Source organism: Aethalodelphis obliquidens, unplaced genomic scaffold, assembly GCF_003676395.1.
Source record: "Aethalodelphis obliquidens isolate GAN/ISIS:26980383/991018 unplaced genomic scaffold, ASM367639v1 scaffold12, whole genome shotgun sequence".
Taxonomy (NCBI): domain Eukaryota; kingdom Metazoa; phylum Chordata; class Mammalia; order Artiodactyla; family Delphinidae; genus Aethalodelphis; species Aethalodelphis obliquidens.
This window is the reverse complement of record NW_020837956.1, coordinates 28828313-28851995: the sequence shown is the minus strand read 5'-3', so window position 1 is coordinate 28851995 and position 23683 is coordinate 28828313. Positions and strand designations below refer to the sequence as shown.

At 38.2% G+C, this 23683-nt stretch overlaps 1 protein-coding gene and 1 pseudogene across 3 annotated transcripts in view; both read right to left on the bottom strand.

The window, feature by feature from the left end:
- WDR35 (WD repeat domain 35) overlaps positions 1–22749 on the bottom strand; it is a 62358-nt gene extending 39609 nt beyond the window's left edge. For 2 of the 3 annotated variants that reach the window (XM_027113767.1, XM_027113768.1), the window contains exons 1-10: positions 22618–22749; positions 21591–21708; positions 14401–14472; positions 13256–13348; positions 11574–11702; positions 8157–8290; positions 7075–7240; positions 6809–6954; positions 3506–3631; positions 440–625 (exon numbers count right to left, since the gene is read on the bottom strand). In XM_027113767.1, the coding sequence (XP_026969568.1) occupies positions 440–625; positions 3506–3631; positions 6809–6954; positions 7075–7240; positions 8157–8290; positions 11574–11702; positions 13256–13348; positions 14401–14472; positions 21591–21708; positions 22618–22641 (1194 nt within the window). In that variant the 5' untranslated portion in view covers positions 22642–22749. Of the gene's footprint in view, positions 1–439; positions 626–3505; positions 3632–6808; positions 6955–7074; positions 7241–8152; positions 8291–11573; positions 11703–13255; positions 13349–14400; positions 14473–21590; positions 21709–22617 lie in introns of those variants that run through there. The other variant, XM_027113769.1, reaches the window with a different exon arrangement.
- LOC113624020 (E3 ubiquitin-protein ligase RNFT1-like) lies at positions 15125–19444 on the bottom strand (annotated as a pseudogene).
- Positions 22750–23683: the final 934 nt, after the last annotated feature.

Genomic DNA, 23683 nt, shown 5'->3' with positions numbered 1-23683 from the left:
ACACTGTCTTTTAAAGTAATATAAGTCCACATAAAAGTACATTTCTGAATGTCAAAGCTACGCAAATTGTTATAAATGGCCATTGTTACATAATTTCTTGAGCATTTGTACTAGACATCTGGTTATTCATTTCTACTTATGGAATTTTAAACTGGAAAAGAATTGTGGTATTTTAAATATATTTCAGAGACAAAAAGCTTCAGTACAGGTCAATATAAACTGCCAATGGATTAACTAATTGGAGAAAAAAATCAGGGGACACAGAACCAATGGAGTCATATAACTTTCCAAACAGAGGTCTAGACAGACATGGCCAATAGACCCAATACTTTGCTGTACCTGCCAGTACAGAGGCCATGCTTGAGAAGACAGAGAACTATAGCCCAATTCTGCCAAGTAGTTAACCCTTCTAAGTTTTAAGATATCAAGGAACACCTACCTGAGGATGATTTTCATCAGCTTTTGTAGCCAAAATGCAGAAATCTCCACAAGTAGTAATAGAAATGAGACTCTTCACATACTTAACATATTTCTCGTTGTTTTTTGTATCCCAAAATATAACACAGTACTCTGGACGATCAGGTCTGGTATAAGCATAAACTACAGTGTTTGAGCAATAACCCCACTAGGAAGAAAGGAAGAAGGAAAGGGAGGGAACAGAAGGAGGGAGGGAAGAGAGAGACAGGAAGGAAGGAAGCAAGGAAGGAAGGAAGGGAGGGAGGGAGGAAGTAAGTTAGGAAGGAAGGAAGGAAGGGAGAAAGAAAGAAAGAAAGAAAGAAAGAAAGAAGGAAAGAAAGAAAGAAAGAGAAAGAAAGGAAGGAAGGAAGGAAGGAAGAGAGAGAAAGAAAGAGAGAAAGAAAAAGCAAGCAATTAACATTGGGAAAGTCATATTATTATATTTTTATATTTTTCCTCTAGAAATACTGCAGATACGTGGTTTATCGGTGCTGACAAAATAAATTCTTTAGAAATGGAAGAGAGAAGGACTGAATATTCAGCTTAATCTCTTTTCTCACTAAAATAACAAATCTAAAAGTAATAAAGACAGTTAAAAAAATGTACCACAAAAATAAATTTGGTTTAACTTTCCTTATTTTAGTTTGTAAGATTTAAGCTTCAGTGGTGAAAATTTCAGATTTTTCAATAGTCAGTAACAGTTGCTTGGGGTACAACAGCAAGAGAGATCCCTGCCAAAGTTCAATTCTGAGTCCTGAAGCCAAAATTCAGAAATAGCGGCTTTGCCTTTCTTCTCCCATCCACGTTTTTTTATATTTGTTTTTATCAGAGTAACATATGCACATAGTTTATAGTCAAATAATTCTACATGGCTCATTTAACACAAAAACAAAATGCAGGAGCCCCCTGCCTAATTTCCTCCTTGGGGTAGCCATTTACAACTATTTTAGCTGTAACTGTTTTGGTATTGATTTCCATATCACATGTGGATTGATTACAGAACTTAGAGCTTTCCCTCTCCCAACAAATTTATACGTAATTTTGAATAAATCAATATTCAGTGTCTTCATTATTAACACTGTGTTTACTCTTCTTTTTTGCGGGGGGGAGGGGCCGTGCTGTGGGGCATGTGAGATCCCAGTTCCCCGACCAGGGATCGAACCCACGCCCTGCCACAGTGGAAGCAGAGTCCCAACCACTGGACCACCAGGGAAGTCTCCAGTGTTTACTATTCAAAGTAATATGGTGATTACTTTCTAAAATAAACTTTTTAACTCTAAAATAATTTTAGATTTATACAAAAGTTGCAAAACTAATACAGTATACCCTAACCCTTTACTCATTTTCCCCTGTTGTTAACATCTTACATTACCACAGTACATTTGTCACAACTAAGAAACCAACACTGATACACCACTATTAACAGAACTCCAAACTCAATTTGGACTTCATTCGCTTTTCCCTAATGTCCTTTTCTAATCCAGAATCCCCTTTGGAACACATTATTATATTTGGTCGTCATGTCTCCTTAGGCTCCTCTGGGCTATGATGGTTTCTCAGTCTCTCCAGGTTTTTGATGATATTGACAGTGTTGAGGAGTCCTGGTCAGGTAGCATGTAGAATGTGCCTCAATTCATGTTAGTCTGATGTTTTTCTCAGGCTTAGACTGGGGTTACTAGTTTTTAGGAAGATCACCCCACAGGTGAAGACCTCTTCTCATCACATCACATCAGGGGGTAGTGATAGCCATGTGACGTCACTGATGATGCTAACCTCGATCGCCTGGACAAGGTGGTGTTCTCCAGGTTTCTCCACTGTAAAGTCACTTTCTTTTTCCCCCCTTTTTTTCCATACTCCACTCTTTGGAAGTAAGTCACTAAATGCAGCCCACACTCAAGTTGGGGGAACGAGGTAGGGGACTTTGCTCCACCTGCTGGCAGGGTGGTGTCTAGTAAATTAGAATACTTCTGTAAGGAAGATTTGTTTCTTCTCCCCCATTTGTTTATTTAAACAATTTATTGATATCAGTTTGTACTCATGGACATTTGTTGTATAATTTGGGTTACAATCCAATGTTACATCATTTATTTTGTTGCTCCAATTGTTCCAGCCTTGGCCACCGTGAGCTCTTTCAGGCTGGCTCCCTTGTCCCTTTGGCGTACCCCATCCTTTTGTTTTTTGAGCACTTCCTTACTTTCTGGCACTATAAGATGCTCCAGGCTTATCTTGCATTTTCCCTGCCCTAGTCCTAGAATCAGTCATTTCTCCAAGGTGCTTGACCTTTAAAAATTAGATATATAAGTCTTCTCACAACAACTATCCTTAGTAGTTTACCAGCTCAGTCTCATACTTCACAGCTTGTTATGGGTCAAATGTTAAATTTAAGGTAAAATATTGATTAGTCATTATGCTGCTTAGTCTCATTTTCCCCTTCTGATCCATTCTCCGCCATTCTCTGGCCTGCTCCGTGCCCTGGAGGCTGACTTCTATGAAATCCATTACCAGGACTACCTTGCCTTCTGCTTTCCAGCTGGGCTTGGCCAACAGAAGGCACCAGCAGGTGGTGAGATGGGCTGAATTATTTACTCCCCAAGGCTGTCTCTGCCCAGCCAGCTAGCAGTGGCTGTGCCCCTATGGAGTAGACCCTCTTGCGTAGCCACAGAGCTGATGGGTTCCAGGAACAATACTTCCTTCTCTTGCTCACTGTTGCTAGTCTCTGGGTGCTTGCTTTGTCATCCCTTTCTGGTCCCCTTAACTCTGCTCATCCCTCTGTAATAAACCCTTCATCAATCTCTCTTCAATTACTCCTTTGTGCCATCTGTTTCCTGCTGAGACCCTGACACTGTTGGAGTAATTTTACTAATTAAATATAGTATTCCAGGAACATTTACCAGTTCTAAGGCCTTCACACTGAAAAAAGCCTCCTTTCAACTGGTTTATAAAACAATGTGGCTATGAATATATGCAAGAAACACACATTATACTTTCAGCTATAACAAAATTATATCATAAAAAACATTTTTTTTTTACATTTGCTCTTAATACTCACCTTATAATCGGGTCGAATATTTGCAAAATATATAAAAGAATCAACAGCTAGTGCAATTTTCAGTCCACCTCCTTCCCAAGATAGTGCAGACATCTGCTTTCCAGGAATCTTCAAAGTACCCAGATGCTGAAAAAAGTAATTATATTTAACCTTAAGTATCACAATTAAATAAAATACCACCAATCACTTCACAGAGATCAAAAGTGGTACAAAAATTATTTTATGAAAGGTTGCTACAAACTTCAAATCATTTCCCTTCAATTTTTATAATGTAAAGCAAACATATGAGAGGAGAAATTTACAAACTGTAGCCAAAGAATTCAGTATCAAATTTCATCAAATCTAAGATGCCAGAGATTTAAATACGCATCTTTATTTTTATGTACAACTTAGGAAAGAAAAACACACTGCTAGCTAAAAATAGGACAACTTTGATTTTAAGATGCATCCCAATTTAGAGTTGTAAAGAATTGTGCTTCTTAGAATCAATGAAATATTGGAGTAATAAACTCAATTCTTAAAGTCTTTCCTCTCGTTCGGGCCCCATCCCACCCCCAACAGCCAACCAGATGCCAAGCGTTTTGCTTTCACTCCTTTCTATCCTCCACTACAACTGCCTTCTTTCTTGACTGAACTATGGTGACAGCCTCCTAACTGCAATTTTTACCTTTTGTCTCTTTTCTCATTCCTGCCCTTCCAATTCAATCTCCACTCTACTGCCATGATTATCATTCTAGAAGACATATCTAATCATGTCCTACTCTGCTTTTAAAAAATGTTTAATAATTTTTAAAAATCAATAGCTCCCCACCAGTACATTCTCTAGAATAGTATACAGTGACTTTCCCCACTTGCCCAAAACTCTGTGGCTCAACACCTTACGAGTTAGCTGTAATTACTGTGCTCTCCTCATGAGGGAATTACTGTGCCTCCATTCCTTGGGCCCATATAATATCTCTTCTGCCTGAAATCCTCCTTTCCTTTTCCCCAAGACTCCCTCATCCTACTACTCCTTGTCCTGCAGGAGTATTCCTATTCATCCGTCAAGAAACAACTTAAATATTACTTCCTGCCTTCTTCCCTGCCTCTACGGTTCCAGAGAATTTAGACAATGAGCTACTTGAGAGCACTAACTTTATCACATTCACATTTATTACCCTATCCCTTAATAGATTCCTTGGTAAACAAGTACTCAAAAAAATATCAAGTAAATAAATGTATCATGCCTTCAAGTGAATTTCTTCATATACTAACAGTATATTTAATGGCTAAATTAGCAAATGAATACAAAGACTTTTTTAATGTGGACAAAGAAAGAAAACATTTTTAATCTATGTTTATTTGACAAAACAGTATAATCCCAAGAATTTTAATAAATTATACTGGTATCCCTCGTTCTTAAGCAGATATGCTCTAAAATCAAATTTAATATATTAAACTCCACTTTGCCAGGGAAACCAATGGGGAAAAAAAAGTTGTAACCTAGGAGGGTCCACTCTATCTGTCCTGCTGCCTGTACGAAACCAGAAGGAAAAAGCAGGGTCTCACAACATCACTCTTGGTACTGACAACCCATACTAGGAGGAGAATAAGGCCATCTTCTAACTCTGAGAAACACGCCAGGCGGTGGCAGCAGCGAGGAAAGAACACTGTAGACATGTCCCCAGAGTTACCTCCTTTGATTTTTACAACAGTGCCATGAGATGTTACCTTTATTTCAGGAAATACGTTAACCGAGTCTCAGAGGTTAAATAACTTCTCTAAGTGAGACCACACTGTAGAAACGGAATTCAAAGCCAAAGCCAGATCAACCAGACTACAAACCCCATGCTCTGTCATCCCCTCCCATGGCTAGGACCACACTGAGAAAACTAGAAGACCCCAGCCCTCAGAACCAAAAGTAAATTCTTCCCTGAGGTTTTCCTTAAGTTTCAATCTTTAGTTAATTTCTTCCCAAGTTCTTTCTAATAACATAGATCCAAAAATAAATACCCCATATATTCACTCATTCAAAAAATACTATGACTAAATACCCCGAGGACCTATGCTAGATACCTTTAATTACAACTATACCAAAAACCACTTACAGTTTTCAATTTAACACATAACAGTTGATTTGCAAGATAAAGCAAATAGGCCTTTGAATGCATGTTTTTATACTTGGAGAAGACTGAACTAACAAAAATAAGCTGATAAGATAATATAACGATAAATAAGCCAATGGCAACAAACAAAAATAACGAATAAAGAACATGAATTTAAAAGAAAGTTATAAACATTGAGATAACTAGAATTCAAATTTTTAATTATTTAGGAATCTTGAGAACTATACTTTTGTTTTTTCTTAGCTTTTACATCTACCAGAAATATTATTAGTTGACAAAGTACAGAGACTACATACTCTCCAGAGCACATTCTGCTGGGTAACTTTCAGCATCAGCTGACACCATTACTTACCCTAACAGAATTTATTAAAATATATTAAAAAGTATTAACATAGTGAAACTGGTATAGGTTTTTGTGTAGCCAAAAATAAATATTATTGAAGTCTAAGGTGAATTTATAAAAACCAACAGGATATTCAAAAGAGACTGAATATAGTCTAAAGTAAGAAAATAAAATAGGTAAAGATTATTAAGCTTAGTTACTAATAAGTTCTCATTTTCTAAATTTTTAAAATGCACAACATGTTAATTCTCCTATTTTATATTTTCCACTGCTGCTTCAAGAAAATTCTCTTCAAAAATTAAATTTATTAATAATACTATTGAGAAGGATACCATATGTTATTTATGAAAAAATGTTTATATTTTAATGTAGCATCACCTAAGATTAATTATAAAGAGATTTTCTTAAAATAATCTATTATTCCACAACAAATTGAAACAATTAGAAGTTTGGGAAAAGGATAGACAGCACATTTAATTTATATTAAAACCCCCCCAGATTAATCTGAAACAGCTAAATTACACTAAAAACAACTCAAAAATCAGCTGTAAAGAGATGCATATTCAGATCACAGAGAAAATACTCTCAATAACTACTCCCTAATGATTTCTTATATGAAACATCTGGTTTTCTAAATGTAAAGATTATAAAATAAATTCCATGATAAAATGAAGGCTTATAATATAAGGATATTATTCAAAGACATACACCTGATAGTTCATCATTTTTACTTAAAATGTCCGTTTTAAAAAATGTGACAAGTTTATACCCCCTTCCTCCATTCTTCTTTCCCCTACCTTCTTCACTGCATACTTAAATGGAAAGAAAGAAAGACAAAACCTTGAATACATTTACCTCACCAAATGGAGTGTAAAACTGCACAGTGTTTACATCTTTGTCCTGGGTGATGGCCTTCTGGGAGCCTGCCACAGCTAACACGCTGCCAGTGTGGTTCCACTGGATACTTACTACATACATGCCACTATCAATTAAAACAGGATCTAGTCAACAAAAAGAAAGTAACTGTGGTAAAATATTTAGTCTAGAGAACTTTATAATCTTAAGAATAATTTTAAAATATTTTTTTAATTCTCCACATTAAAGAAAGAAAAATTACATACTTTGGTCATTCTCATGTCTCATTATTTGGCATCTGCCATTGTCAAAACAAATCGCAAGGCAGGGGCAGTGTGGCTCCACGTAGCCTTCTGTGCCATGGTACCAGTGAATTCCAGCGATACTGACTGCTCCAGTGACATTCACCAAACAATTCAGTTTCATTTTCATCTAAATAAAATCAGTTAGTTAGTATTGTATATTTTTTGTTTGTTTGTTTGTTTTATTTTTTAGTATTGTATATTTTAAAACAGGGATTAGTATGAACAGAGTATTATGGAAAGACACTGAAAATAGGATTTAAAAATCTGGTTTTGAATACAAGCTCCATCACTTACTGCTTTACCAACCATGGACAAATCACCTGAGTTTCAGTTTTCCCCATTTGTAAAATGAGGATTTCAAAAAAGCTCATAGAGTTTTTATGAGACTCAAATGATCAAAGGTATACAAAATTACTCTGAAAATAGCAAAGTGTCATGTAAAAGTTGGTTACTATCACTTCCACCAACGAATGGGTTCATGTGACGTCTTAACCCTCACTAAAAATAAAACCGGCCCATAAGTAAGATCAGAGATCTATCATAGCTAGATCTCACAAAGCTAGAGTTTTTCTTGAGATTCTGCTACCTAAGCCTATTCTATTTTGCCTTCTTTCCAGGACCTGATTTTTGTCCCTTACTGTTTAAATCTTCCATCCTTTTTATAATCTAGTACCTTGCTACAAAAATATCTTTGGTATCTCATGTCACCTTTGGCTTCAGGTATTTGAAGACACAAAGATCAAACTGCACATCATCCTACCCATCATCCCTCAGCTTCAATACACTGAAGCCTTGTATTGAAAAGCCTTGTCCTTCCCAGCTACCAGGAAATCAGAACTAAGAGCATTAATTTACCTTGAAGCAACCCAGAAGGTTTTTTTTAATAAAATGAATTTTTAGACAACTGGGAAAAAAACCCTGAATTGAAGACTTTCTTGATTACGCAAACTATCATAATAAATGAATGTGTATACATATATGAATGATATATAAAATAATCATACAAAGTTGTGTAAATAAAAGTAAGGAATATAGGTACTTACTATAAAATTCCCTTGATTATCATAAATGTGTATTTCTCCATTTGCCATTCCAAAAAGTAAGATTTTACTATCTGCGGACCATGCTACATGACATAACTGTATACCCTTCAGGTCTTTTCCCCAAATGCGATTCCCTAAAACAAACATAAAACATAATTATTTCCTTAAAAGTTCAAGGTCATGATTCTCTAACAACTGTTCTAGAAATCTCTGTTTCCCTAAAGAGCTCTCACATTCTTCACAGTATTCATGCATTTGTTCAATTTATTCAGTCATTAAATATTTACTGAGCACCTACTATGTGCCAAACACACACTAAGCATTTGAAATAGCAGCTGTTTCCAACTTTCTCCCTTCTCTTCTAAATTCTCACTCAGGACCTCACTCCCAAATAGCAGATGAATTCATCTTTTACTTTGGAAAGAAAATAAAAGCTTTCAAAAAAGAAATCCCCCATTCCCACTTTCAAACATTCAGAACATAACTGAACCCACACTTATCCTTTCTGCTTTGCCCCCTAATACAAAGGAAGAGGTATGTCCCCAACCAGACACCAATCTAAAGCTAATCCCTCTACCTATTCTCTGATCTAATCCCTTCTGAGCTTTGCAAAGATCTCCCTCTACTGATTATTCACATTTTCTCTCTCTCTCTGTATTTTTTTGGTTTTGGTTTAGGGTTTTTTTTTGGCCTCGCAGCGCGGCTTGTGGGATCTTAGTTCCCCGACCAGGGATTGAATCCAGGCCTGGCAGTGAAAGCACCTGGACCTAACCACTGGACCGCCAGGGAATTCCCCTTCTCTCTCTCTTTACACTCTTCTCTCCAGGCCCTTTCTTATAAGCATTTAAACATACTCAGGTCTATTCCTCTTCAAAACTACCACCTCAGATAAAAACAAACAAACAAAAAACTCTTCCTTCAACCTTAAGTTCCCTTCTAACTACTGCCCTATTTCTACCATTCCTTTCCCAGCCAAACTTCTTGAAAGAGTTATCCACACTGTAATCTTTGCTCCCTCACCTCGCACTCAACCCTCAACCCAACACAGTCTGGCTTCTGCCCCATAACTCCACCGTGGGGAAGCTGAAACTGCCCTCGTGGAGATCACTGATGGCCTCTTGATAAATCCAATGGATGCTTTTTTCTTTTTCTTTCCTTTTTTTTAAGTACTTAAATTATTTTATTTCATGTTTTTACTTTTTTTGTTGGAGTCTAATTGCTTTACAATGTTGTGTTAGTTTCTGCTGTAGAACAAAGTAAATCAGCTATATGTGTACATATATCCCCTCTCTCTTGAGCCTCCCTCCCACCCCCTCCCTGTCTTTTTTATTGTTTTGACCACCTCTTCCTTCCTTCTTGGTTTCTATGACATCTCCAAGACTTCTACTTTTCAGTATCCTTTATGGAATTCTCTTCTCCTATCCATCCATTAAATGTGCTGGTTCTCACTCTACAGATGGCCCCTGGGTTTTTCATCTATTCCAATGGTTTAAATTACCATCCCTATGCTGGTGATTCCCAAAATTATGCCTTCAATCCAGATATTTCTAAGCTGCAGGTGTATATATCTAACTGTGGTCTAGACATATGTACTTGGATGTCCTATGGGATGACAAAATCAACATGTTGAATACTGAAATCTCCCCTCAAAACCAGTCTTTTCTCACATCCCTTATTTCAATGAAAGGTACCACCATCCATCCAGTGGCAAAGCTAAGAACCTGGATATCAGTCTAGACACTTCCATCCTCTCATCCCCAACCCAATCAATAACAAGGTCCTATCTGTTCTACTACCTAAGTATCTCTAGAATATGTCTACTTACTTCCATCTTCTTTGTCATCACCCTGGTTCAGGCTACCATCCACCACGATCTATCACCTGAATTACCATAGTAATTTCCTAACTGGTACACCTGCCCCCATCTTTCTTACCTTTCTCCTTTCTTCATATTGCAAACATGGAGATGTTCCTAAAGAACAAATCTGACCACATTGCTCCCATTCTTAAAACATTTCATTGGACAAAAAACAAAACAAAAAAAAACCCTTTCATTGGCTTCCCAATGCTCTTAGAGTTAAGTCCAAACTCCTTGTATAACTTATAATCTGCATGATCTGCCTTCTGCTAATCTTTCTAATTTCATCACATACAGCTCTTCTTCCTTTAGCATTATACTATACTGATTCTCAAAATTGTTTCAATATCCCAAAACATGGCTAAGTTCAACTCCTCTGGACCTCCTCAAATGCTATCTCTTAGGCCTAGGACATTCTACACACCAACCTTCTTTGTGGCTAATGCCTCAGCACAGATATCATTTCCTTTACGATGCCTTCCCTGGTCCCTCTAAGTCTAGGTTACATAATTCTTCCACATGTTGCTGTCTTTTCCCTGTCTTAGTACCTATCACAACGCATTGTAATTGCTTGGTTACTTATCCATCTCTCCCGATCTAGATCTGGAATATTTTTTTGTTGTATCTAGTGCCTAGAACTACAGCTGTCACTTTGCAGACTCTCAGAAACAGAATTTTTTCATACCAAAGAAAATTTTTTAATAAATTATTTCTTTAATAGAGAGAACTTCACACTAAAACAAAGGTACAGACTCTCAGAAGGCCCAGTGTTATCTACGAACTAGAATTTTAAAGACATAGGTTTGAAGGTTACAAAACACAACAAACAATGACATGCTCAGTTCTACTAAAAAAAGACTAGATCATTTCACAATATGAAATGAAATAATATTTCATTTCACAATAAAAATACTGAATCATTATGTTGTACACCTGAAACTAATGTTATATGTCAATTTTATCTCAATTTTTAAAAAGTGATAGATCTCTATATACTTTTTTTTTTTTTTTTGGCTGTACAAGGGCCTCTCACTGTTGTGGCCTCTCCCGTTATGGAGCACAGGCTCCGGACGTGCAGGCTCAGCGGCCACGGCTCACGGGCCCAGCCGGTCCGCGGCATGTGGGATCTTCCCGGACCAGGACACAAACTCGTGTCTCGAACCCGTGTCCCCTGCATCGGCAGGCGGACTCTCAACCACTGCACCACCAGGGAAGCCCTCTATATACTTTTTGAAACTAAAATCTACATATTTACAATACAGTCTAACAAGTGTAAAGATAAATCATATAATTAGGTAGACATATTTAAAATAACTCTGAGAAATTAATTCACTTTTTTCCAGTCCTACTGTAGAAAAAAAAATTTTAACAGATTTCTTACTTGAATATACTTAAAAATAAGTAATTCTTAAATGTCATCAAATTGTACAGTAACTATTTTCTCTTTTGATGTTTATTCTTCTGTCAGAATGCTAACATATGATAATTAATTTAAACCTCTAAAGATTAAAAATGTCAGCTAAATCTTGATCTTAGCTCTGGGTGCAAAAATGCATTACCATCCACTGAACCAACTATCACAGCCCCATCCTCGTATACAATGCAGATCTTCTGTCCATCAGCATTCCAGCTCATGCTTCGAACCACTGATTTATTTCTATTGTTGATCATCTCCTCATACCAAGAGCCTGTTTTCACAAAGAAAAGCAAATGACAAGTCAAAACTTTCACATCTAATAAATGGTACTTCAGAGTTGAAACATTCCATAAAATACACTGTGGGATAAATAACTGCAAAGCTTTCTACAACCTGAGACATTTAACTATGAAATCTTCAAATCCAACAGAACAAGATGAAAAAAAAACTTGGGCCTTGACTAATAATTGCTTCAAAGATTATCACAGAAAACACAATAAATGCCCATCTTTTTTTCTTCTCTCTCTCTCTTTCTTGCTTTCTTTCTTTCTTCCTTCTTTTCTGTCAATTAAAAAACAAAACTTCATTTGCTTCTGAAGGCCGAAACAATTGATTTTTCTCAAAGTCTGACTTTTCCCACTTGAGTACACCTCAGATAATAACCAAGGAAAGAACAAAATAACCACAATTACTTCATTAGTATGCACAAACTCTCCAATGATTAATTATAGGCATATTAAATATAAGCATATTATGTAAAAGCTCTAAAACTGCTTGAAAAAATTTTTAAACAGTTCATATCACATTAGTGATATCACATCACTAATGCTGAGTGACAAAAACGTTCTTGTACATGGGGCTGGAGTGAGATGTGACTTGTCTCAAGGTGTAACCAAATGTGAGGCAAATCACAGGGCTATTCTGTTTTCTTTTTGTTTTTTAAAAGGCTTTACTACATTCTGGTACAGGGAATTCTGGTCTGAAGCCAAGCAAGTAATCATGTAACATGGAATAACTAGTCAGAGCAGGGTATTATCCATCAAGACTGAGGCTCAGAGAAGACCTACTCTGGAAAAAGACAAAGTTTAATCTCCTATATTTTCACATTCTACTCACTACACACATATACACAGACATAAACTTTAAAAATAAATGAGTTTGTGTACTACAGCATGTTTTAATTAAGAATTTTTAAAAGGTATACACCGTAAATGTTTTTAAAACAAAACACATAAACTAAGGTACACTGTTCTTTTAAAGATGATGGCTACAGGCCCCAAGAGAACATGTTTTATGAGTTATTTTTCTGGTAATAGCGATGCACCTAAATTAATCCCTCTCTTGTTCTCTCTTGTGGGCAAAAGACACAAATTGTGAGCCAGTAGTCAGAGCTGAGATAAAATCTATATCCAAGAAGGAAAAGGAAGTTAACTGACTCATTAAAGGAAATTAATTATTGCCTTTGACACCTTCATAAATGTGTTTTTATCTGCTGAACTAACTCCAGCCACTGACCACAGAGAAACTAATCTTACTGGAAACCTGAAAAAAAGAGCTATCTCAAGCAGAAACGATTCTGCCAAGAGCCTAAGTTCAGTTTGAAGATAACCAACAGTCACATAATTCACTTTCTTAACGCAAGGTCACCGTTCAAAAGAAGTAAGGTTAAAGGGAGAAGTAGGAAGCCATAAACCCAGAAATATCACCCCTGTGAACTCCTACTGCCAGTTAAAAAGGGTCTGTTTCAAAGATGTTATTTCCCCATTCAAATACTGTAATCCAGACTCCAATTTGGGAAAGATTAAATAAGCTCTCCTAAGATACCTTTATATAACATCCAAACAATGATAAGACCATTTTGATCACTGGTAGTCAACTTCTGATATTGTTCATTCCATGTTACAACTTGAACAGAACCTAAAAAATTATAAGACAATTTAGAAACTAAAAAAGAGCTACAATTAATTTCAAATTTATATTTTTATAATAAACACCAAGAGCATGTTAAAATCAATACTGTTCCTGGGCAACAAACAGCAATTAAGAGTCTTTAATATTACTCAGAAATGTTCATAGGATGCAGTTACTATTATCACTCATTTCTACAATAATGCATAATACTAATTTTCATGTTTATTCCTATTTCATGCCAGCTAAGGTACCAATTATGATCAGCTGCAAGAGCTGCCATATATCTGATGACCGAAACAAATGTAAGTAAGATTTACCCAATTTGCCTGACTCCCCAAGATTATTATGCCCAAAGGACATCATACTAAGTACTAGTTTTTGGGGGGAGGTGGTATTTGTTTGTCATTAATATGTCCCCTAATCTCGCCTCCTGCACCACACCTTGTTTTCCATTCTAGTAGTAACACACTCTTGAGCAGCTCTTAAACCTCTGGGTTATAGGAACAAATGTGTTTTTTTTAGTTTTTTTAATCCTTAAATACTTTATTGTATATTTCCTAAGAACAAGGACATTCTCTTTCAAAACTATTTTACAAATTAGAAATTTTAACACTGATACAATATTATCTCCAACCCACAGTCCACATTTAAGTTTTATCAATTGTCCAAATAATGTCCTTTATAGATACTTGGTTTTCTCATTTCAAGATCCAGTCTAGGATCATCTAGTACGTTCAGTTGTCAGGTCTCTTTAGTCTACCTTTATCTGGGACTATAAAACAGACTCTAAAAAAGGATTATATCCTATCCATAGACAGGTAACAGTATTTTTAATATTTAAAATTACAGCTACTTTTTTTCATAACTATTGAAGATGTTACTTAATCATGTGAAAGTTGTTGAATGATTCTAGGCTGTGTTAATTATGGCTAAATAGAAATGATTACTTTAAATATTACCATCATTTAAAATGATGACATTTTTGCATTAAGTAGATGGTTTCTAAATACCTAAAGATAATACTATTCAAATATGATTTAAAAATTTACATGACTCACCACTATGACCTTCAAGAGTCTGATTCATAGAAAGGTTACTAGGGGCTGCAAGACCCCTCAATTTTGCATCATCTAGAACAAAAACAAAAACAAAAAATACTATGGAAAATATATAAAAGTGACAGATTATAAGATTTTGATATTTCTTGCTTTTTTTGAAAGGAGTTCCTATTCCTGGACAATATTAGAGTTTTTTGTTTTTTTTTTTCGGTACACGGGCCTCTCACTGCTGTGGCCTCTCCCGTTGTGGAGCACAGGCTCCGGACGCGCAGGCTCAGCCAGGGCTCACGGGCCCAACCGCTCCGCGGCATGTGGGATCTTCCCGGACCGGGGCACGAACCCGTGTCCCCTGCATTGGCAGGCGGACTCTCAACCACTGCGCCACCAGAGAAGCCCCTAGAAAGATTTTTTTAAAGCATGCTTTATCCTGATCTGTTTTTCTCAACATGGACAATAATACTTACCACCTTGCAAAGATGTTATTCTGGCAAAATAAAGCAAAATGTATAAAAGAACACTGTTTATTCAGTATACTGAATATATTAGTAATTATTATTGCTACTTATTCCTTGCCAAAAGATAACAAATAGAAGTATTTATGACATATAGATTGAGAATTCTAAAGCATAAGAGGGATCAAAAAGCAAAGACTTCGGGGTTTCCCTGGTGGCGCAGTGGTTGAGAGTCCACCTGCCGATGCAGGGGATACGGGTTCGTGCCCCGGTCCGGGAAGATCCCATGTGCCGCGGAGCGGCTGGGCCCGTGAGCCATGGCCGCTGAGCCTGTGCGTCCGAAGCCTGGAAACTAGTTTTTACTAGATTTTGCAGAATCTTATATTCATTCATTCATTCATTCATTCAACAAATATTTATTGAATGTCTACACTCTTCTATGCACTGTGGAAGACTCTGAAAATAAATGATGAACAAAAGCCCTCTGCCCTCAGAGAGCTTGTAGTCTACTAAGGGGACAGATATTAAATACACACACACCCACAAAAATATATATGCATATATATAAAATTATAAACTGGGGAAGTAAAGGCATAATAGGAGACAGTAACAGAAGGGGATTAATTTAGACTGAAGGGAGAACCAGGGAAGGATTTCTGAAGAAACGATATCTAAACTGAGACTGAAGGAGAAACTGGGAAAAGCCAAGCCAGGTAGGGGGGAAAGTATTCCAGGCTAGGAAACAGCAAGTGCAAAGGCCCCTGGGTAGAAGTATAGAGCCTTTGGCAAACTGAAAGAAGGCTTTGTGGTTGAATTAGTGGAGAATGGCATAAGATAAGGCAGAAGTGATAGGCACAGAAAAAATGATAAAGTCTTTGCAGGAAGTGATAAAAATTTTAGATTTTATCCAAAGTGCAACGTAAGCCTTTAAAGACTGTTTTTTATTTGAAGTGACTTATTCTCCTTGATTACTAATCATACTATAGAGAAGAATACAATAATATAAAATGTGATCTCAGTAAATGAATCTTCACTTAGAAAATCTGATTGTTACATGTAAAATATAACATTTAAAACATTCATTTAAAAATACAAATTTATGAAAAGCTTAAGAATTTGTGAGAGTGGGAATTATAAAAGTTGATGCTGAAGAAAATTCTCCTTTCAGATAACATGTATCTTAAAAAATTATGAAAAATATTCTTTATTCTGAAAACAATCTCAGGGAAAAAAAATACCTGAGTTCCTCTAAAACCATTAGTTCTAATTATCCAGTTACTGTCTTGGTAACATTAACAATAATACACATATATAACATCACAATCATCTGTCAAACAATTAGGATAGAATAAATGTTGTTGACATACATGTTAGGTTGAACATTATTCTTTTAACAGAGGGTTCTTTCACTCATTGACTCTTTTAAAGATTGTACTACACACTTAAGCCTTATTCTACTCTTCTAAAAAAATTTGATACAAACATTCTTCTTAACTTATAGCACTGAAAATCCATTCTAATGCCTATAGTCATAGTCACTGTAACCAAGTAAAATTAGTGATATGTGATTCCAAGGGTTTGCAGGACCTAACATATGTGAAAGTGTGAGGAAGTAGTTCCATCTTTCCACTTGTTTATATGGTCTGAATTCACAATTCTGCATGGCAGGTATGTTTTCTCTTTGTTAAACCACAAAGTACAGGACTCTTGACAAAATATATTCTGACAGATGACAATAAGTTTTTGAAATTCTACTTGACATGGTGAACAAACATGCATCCACATCTGAACTCTGTCTTTTGCTGGCAGCAACTCCAGAACTTGATCGTGCAGAAAATATCTGCAAAACCTACCTGGAAGTTCTGATGTCCAAAAAAAAAAGTCAAAAGTTTTCAATGAGGTGGAGTAAAGCCACCAAGATCCCAAGACTCTACTGAGTTACATTAAACTCCCCATGGCCAATAAACAAACCAAACTGGCATGGTATGTGCTTCTAAAAGCACATAACGATAACCCTTGGAATTAAAAGGCATGATGAAAGGAGGCACCAGAAAAACAAGGCATTTGAAACCCATGAAGAGGGATTTCAGAATGAAATCAGTAATTCCAACCATCCAAAGTATCCCGCAGAAGCTCAAAAAGTCCAAAGGATTTAAAAAGATTAAACTGGGGGCTTCCCTGGTGGCGCAGTGGTTGAGAGTCCGCCTGCTGATGCAGGGGACACGGGTTCGTGCCCTGGTCTGGGAAGATCCCACATGTCGCGGAGCGGCTGGGCCCGTGAGCCATGGCCGCTGAGCCTGCACCTCCGGAGCCTGTGCTCCGCAACGGGAGAGGCCACAGCAGTGAGAGGCCCAAGTATCGCAAAAAAAAAAGATTAAACTGTCATAAAGTGACTGAGAATGAGAGATACAACAAAGGAGAACAGAAGACCCTGCTCAGAACACCAGTAACCACGCACACTAAATCTCTGAGCACCTTTATCTTAGGAAAACCCGGCTGACGTTCATAAATATCTGTTTTTACATTTTGCATTCATAAAACTTGTTAGCTTTTATTTGCATCCATAAAAGTTGTTAGCAGCCCAACTCCAAGAGAAATTCCTGTTATGTGCTGCATAGTAAGTTTGACAAGCAGGATCAAAATATATGGAAGACATTTTGGTAACACTTGAAGAGAGGGTGGGGTTCTGAGAAGGAGCTGCTATGGGTTCTCCAGACTCGCTGGCAGGATCACCTGACTGCCTTGCTTCTCTGCGTGATGGGCTACAAGTGACTATGTGCACATCCATGGGTACAGCTATGGACATCTGACCTGGTATTTCTGGAGCTTGGGTTTTCAGCACATTCTTTAGGTACGGAGTTGGTGTGGTTTATGGACATCTCTAGAACAAAGGCAAGAAGCTTCGCGCGTCCGTCTCGCTACACGGGCACGTCAGAAGGCCAAGGCACTCCCACTGCCTGCAGTTCCTGAAGGACTATGCAGGTGGCTACAGTTGGCTTGTATGGTCTTGGAACACTTTTTCTCTGACCCGAATGTTTGCTTTAGGGTGATACCTCCTCTAATGAAGATGAGTAGACTGCACCCTCTGCAGCAGTGGCAGAAAGAGCAAGAGATGCCATCTCTAGTCAGGGCCATTGCCCTCAAACCCCACCACAAGCAACTCTGGCCCAAGCTGGCAGCCCTTTAGAGACTTTTAGCAGGGAAATAACATGATCTGGTTCCTTTTTTTTTTTTAAGATCACAATAGCTGGAGTGTGAAGAATAGACTAGAAAGAGGCAAGAAACAATGAAGGGAGGGAGGCTGATTCTCACAGCAGTCTAGGTGAGAGCTGATAGTGGCTGGGACTAGAGAGGTAGCACGGGACAAAGGAAAAGGATGGATTCAGATACTCTTTGGAGATAGAAGCATAGGGTTGTTGATGAAGGTGATGTTAAGTGGGAAGAAAGGGGCTTCTAGCTTGAGCAAATGGGTGACATTTAAGATATTTACTGAAATGGAGAGAAATGAAAGAAGATATATGGGAGAAGGTCAAGAGTTCAGTTTTAAACAAAGTAAGTATGAGATGCCTGTGAAAGATTCTTGCGGAGATGTCCAAGTCTGAAAAATCAGAACTGGGCTACAGATATATATTTAGGAATCATCACCCCATAGATGGCATTTAAAGCTAAGGGAATGAAAAAACAAGTCTAAAGAGAAAGTAAAACGAAGACAGCCCAGAACCAAGTTCTCAGGAATTCGTACAGTTAGAGGAGAATCTAGTAAAGAGACTGAGAACTTACCAGAAAGGAAAGGAGGGGAAAGCCACATGTATAAATATAACAATAACTTAAAACATTTCTATTCTCCTTTTGTCTTGAAAAATAATGGTTCAAGACAGAAGGAAAGGTCAAATTCTGATAAGAACCCAAAAAAGCTGTCCATGAGATTTGGAAAATGAAAGTCACTGGTGAGGGAGAAAAAAGAGGGAGAAAGCAGACTGATATTCCAAGAATAGAGAGAGGATAAAAAAGTGATGAGGTCCCTGAGAAGGTGAGAGGAGGTGGGCTCCAGCAAAACCTGTGGAAGTTGGCCTGTGAGAGAAGAAGGATACTGCCTCCCCATCTTAACCTGATGTAAGAAGCTGGGGCAAATGCTGATTCTAGTTCCTTTCCTTCTAAGGCAAGGGAGTGAAAACTGGGAATGCCACCACAGGGGATGCAAAGTAGTGCTTCAAATGTACTCGGCATATGCAGTATCTGGTGATTGTTACTGGAGGGATCTGTTGCATCACAACTATTATTATTAAATACAATAGACTGACCTTTTAAGAATCATCCAACAATATTTCTCATATTTATCTCTTTCAACATGACTTACACTCATTAAATACCAAAACAAATAATTTACTCCATATTCCAAGGCTCTCAAGAAACTATTTTCCATCTTGCTCACTAATTTCAAAGAATATTCTAACCACACTTCATCAAAAATGCAGAACAGGGACTTCCCTGGTGGCATGGTGGATAAGACTATGTGTTCCCAGTGCACGGGGCCAGGGTTCGATCCCTGGTCAGGGAACTAGATCCCACATGCATGCCGCAACAAAGAGTTCGCGTGCCACAACTAAGGAGCCCGCATGCTGCAACTAAGGACCCAGCGAGCCACAACTAAGGAGACTGCGAGCCACAACTAAGAAGCCCGCCTGCTGCGACTAAGACCTGGTGCAACCAAATAAATAAATAAATAAAATACCAATTTAAAAAGCACATATATATATTTTTAAGTGCAGAACAGGAAATGAAGTAATTTTTTTCTTGAAAAGCCTTCAATATTAAACATAATGCATTTCTTAACGTAACTAAAACTTCCCACATGTTTTAAGGCAAAAAAATATGTATATGTACATATACTTACATATATTTGAGAAATATAACAGAGACAAAAATTTTCTTTCAACACAGTTAAGAAAACTAAAGTGTTGAGAGATTAAATTACTAAACATCAGAAGCCAAACTCTGATTGGTACATAAGTATCTACCTTCCAAATTTGCCTTTTATTTCATATAGTTAATCTAGCACATCAAAACAATTATTCTCTCTTTGCTTAGGCTGCCATGAGCCCTCCACATAGTGGGTAAAAACGAGGCTTTGAAAGTGAAACAAACTAAGTTTTGATGGAAGAAATGTTCACATATTGAGGTATGGGGAAGTCATTCTGGCTTACATATTATTTAGCTTAAACTTTATGCTAATTAGAACAGTCTGTTTTTTAGCCTATCACACATATCTTGTATATGTGCTTTAACCATTAAAGAAAAGTGTGCATTGTCCAGAAGTAGAGAATGTCCATTCTGGAGACAGAGATCAATGCCTCCCTTCCTGGGACCTCAATGCTTGTACTCCTTCGATGATAAGGCTCCCTTCCCAGGTGCCAAAGCCATACTGACTTGCTGTGTAGGAAGCAAATATATTCCTTGAAGGAGTGTACCCCTGTCGTGTTTGATGTTCTTTGCTCTGACAAGAGATAAAACCATGCTGAAAACCATCTTCTTCGGAATAGTTCCTCAGAGCTGTCTGAGAGGCTGCCTCCCCAGCTATAGTCCTCAGTTTGGCTCAAATAAAATTCTTTTCTATTCCTATTACTTCAAATCTTAGCTGTGTCACTTATTTCCTGTGTGACCTTGGGCAAGTTATTAACTGATCAGCACCTAGTTTTCTCATCTGGAATACCTACCTCTCAAGATTATTGTGAAGTTAAATTAGATAGTGAAGGTTAAACACCCCAGACATAGAAAGTGCTCAATAAATATTTATAACTACCACTTCAAAGCTGTAGAGCAGTGTTACTCAAAGTGCGGTCTGAGATTCAGCAACACCAGCATCACTAGAAATGCAAATTCTCAGACCGAATTCCAGATCTACTCTGGGGCTTGGGTCCAGAAATCTGTTTCAACAAACTTTTCAGATGATTCTTATGCCTGATAAAGCTTGAGAAGCAATGCTGTAAGGAATCCAAAATGTAACTTAGTTCAAATTTTACAAAAGACTGAACTAAAACCCAGATATACTCAGCAACTTGCTGAAAGACATTCAGAAGTCTTATGGCAGAGCTGAGGTTCCAACTCCAATCTCCTTATCTAAATCTCCAATTTAGACTGGAAATTGTCTAGCTCTCCGACCTAGAGCAATACTAGATAATAAAGAAATGGGAAACTGTTTGCTATGATTCCAGAGAACTAGAAAAAGAGAAATCAAGCTGTAAAACACAAGAGACTTATTACTAAAAATGGTTTTTTTAATCCCATTTTCTGTTCCTGGGAACTAGGTGCATAATTATTAACACATCTGAAAAGTGGAAAGGACAACATAGGCCTGTAAATAATCTACCAAAACGTGAGATTTTTGTGACCTTACTGAAATGCTGATTCACATCATTTTTATTTTTATTTATTTTAGACTCCTATTTATATAGCACAACCAATACACATAGCATAAAACAACATAATGACTTAGTTTTCATTCTTCATTCATTTTCATTTGCCATCAATAATTTCAGCAAAAGCCATCTGATGTTTACATTCAATATTTTCTGAACTTTGTTACAAAAATACTCTAGAAGAACACCCCAAAATATTTGGGGTTTTGTTCTTTTTCCTTTTGAAAGAATTAGAATTGCATACTGACAAATACCATGGGCAAATCTCTCTGACCAAATGATTTTCCATCAAGTTCAAACATTTGGGCTTGCATTCATTTACCTGTCTGTGTCTCTAATTTCAAAACCTTCAGTAATCCATCTTCACCACCACATGCTATGAATCCTTGGTCCTTGTTCCAAGATATACATTTCAGCTTCACATTATTGGGAATGGCAATCTGAAAAGCAACCACACCCACTCTCACAGCTTTTCACCAAGGGGTTGGGAATGAGTCTACAGGACACGAAGCCTGAAGAAGAAAAACGGCCAGCCTTGCAGAAATGTGAGCCGTTATGAAAATGAGCATAGTCCCCTGAACTGCCCTGGGCCCATTTGGGAAAGAAAGAAAGGACTGCCCACAAAGAGAAGGGCAGTGACTGCAAAGGAACCCAATGGGGAGTGACCTGATGGATTTTTAAAAGGGGGGAGGGGGACTTCCCTGGTGATCCAGTGGTTAAGACTCCCCGCTCCCAATTCAGGGGACCTGAGTTCAATCCCTGGACAAGGAACTAGATCCCACATGCCACACTAAAGATCCCGCATGCCGCAACCAAAAGATCCCGCAGGCATCAATGAAGATCCCGCGTGCTGCAACTGAGACCCTGTGCAGCCAAATAAATATTTTTTAAAAAAATAAATAAAAGGGGGTAGGGATAACGGAAGTATAAATCTATTATCATCAATTCATATTCCCTTTCTGCATACACTTTGGCTACCTTTTTATTACTTTTCTCCTGCCCAGAGGCCTGTGATGATCCAAAGAGTTTAAATCACCTGGATAAGCAACAGGTGAAGGAGGAAAGATAGGGAAGCACGAAGTGATCAGCCCTGCAGGCCCCCCAAAAGGACCTAACCAGGGGCAGGAATGGGAAAGAATCATGCGAGAGGGCTGCTGTCTCCGCCAAGGATTATTTGGGTCTTGGAGACCATCAGGCGGAGGTTCAAGGCTGGACCATGCAGGAAGGTGGGCGGAGGGACGTCGAAGCCGGGATCACCACTCATGGCCCTTCCGGCAGGATGCGGGAATCGCCCGCAGGTCGAGAGACCAGAGGAGGAGCGACGGCTCCGGGAAACCCGGGAAACTCACTTTCTTGCTCAAGTAAAAGAACATTCTGGGAACCCCGAGAGGACGACGCCAGCAGATAAAGCCCGACACAGGAAACTTCTTCTAAGCCGCCAATCGCTAGTACCCGCGGCTCTTGGAAGCTCCGGTCGCCCTGGCAACCGCCGCCGCTGGGTCGCATCCGGGGCGCCGAGGGACACTTCCGGCGTCGACCTCGTCTCGCCGGGCGTCGTACGCCTGCGCGGACGTCGCGGGGCTGGTAGACCCGGTGTCGCGGGTAGGACGTGGTCGCATTGTTTCTGGGCTTTTCTGCCCAGCGCCCTGGCTCGTAGCCTCAGCTGCCCTCCGACTGGGCGGGCTTCGAGGACCGGCCACACCTCGGATGGTCGCGGCGGAACTCGACTGAGGTGTCAGTACCAAGTCAGTAAGGGCGCCCATTAAAATGAGGTCGTAAAGAGGTGTTCTGTAAGCCCCGAAGTCCCAATATTGTGAAAGGAAAAAGTTATTTACTGTATTTGGTAGACTGGCGCCGTTGGCCAAATGAAGGTACAAACGTGCATTTTCAGAGCATGCAAACCGTCCTTTGTGCCTTTGGGGATGGGAGAGCCCCCTGGAGCAATTTGGGGGTAGGAGATTTTGTTAATTCTGTTTGTTTTAGTACTTTTTAACAACTTGTTTAAGCTGTTACTGCAGCCCAAGGGTCCTTATAAAAAGAATAAGTGTGTACACTTGAAACTAACACAACACTGTAAATTACCTACACTTCAATTTTTTTTTTAATTTTTAAAAAGGAAAAAGTATGTGTGAGCTGTGGGCTGTTACAGCATATAATTGCCATTGGGGCATAGCCTCCCATTTTTAAGTACTTGAGGTGTTTAGTATTTTCTTGCCTGTGGTCCACTGTATTCTTTTTCTACCTTATTTCTTTCTTCAATTCTCCTTGTCCTTTCTGAATGCTTGGAGAGTTACACACCACCACAATTTTAGACATAGCGCAGAAACTCCTATGAAATTATTCAGTCTCATCTGTTTTTTTAATTTGTCTCTGGTTTTACCTTTTACCATATTTGCGGCTACGCCTGTTGATTTG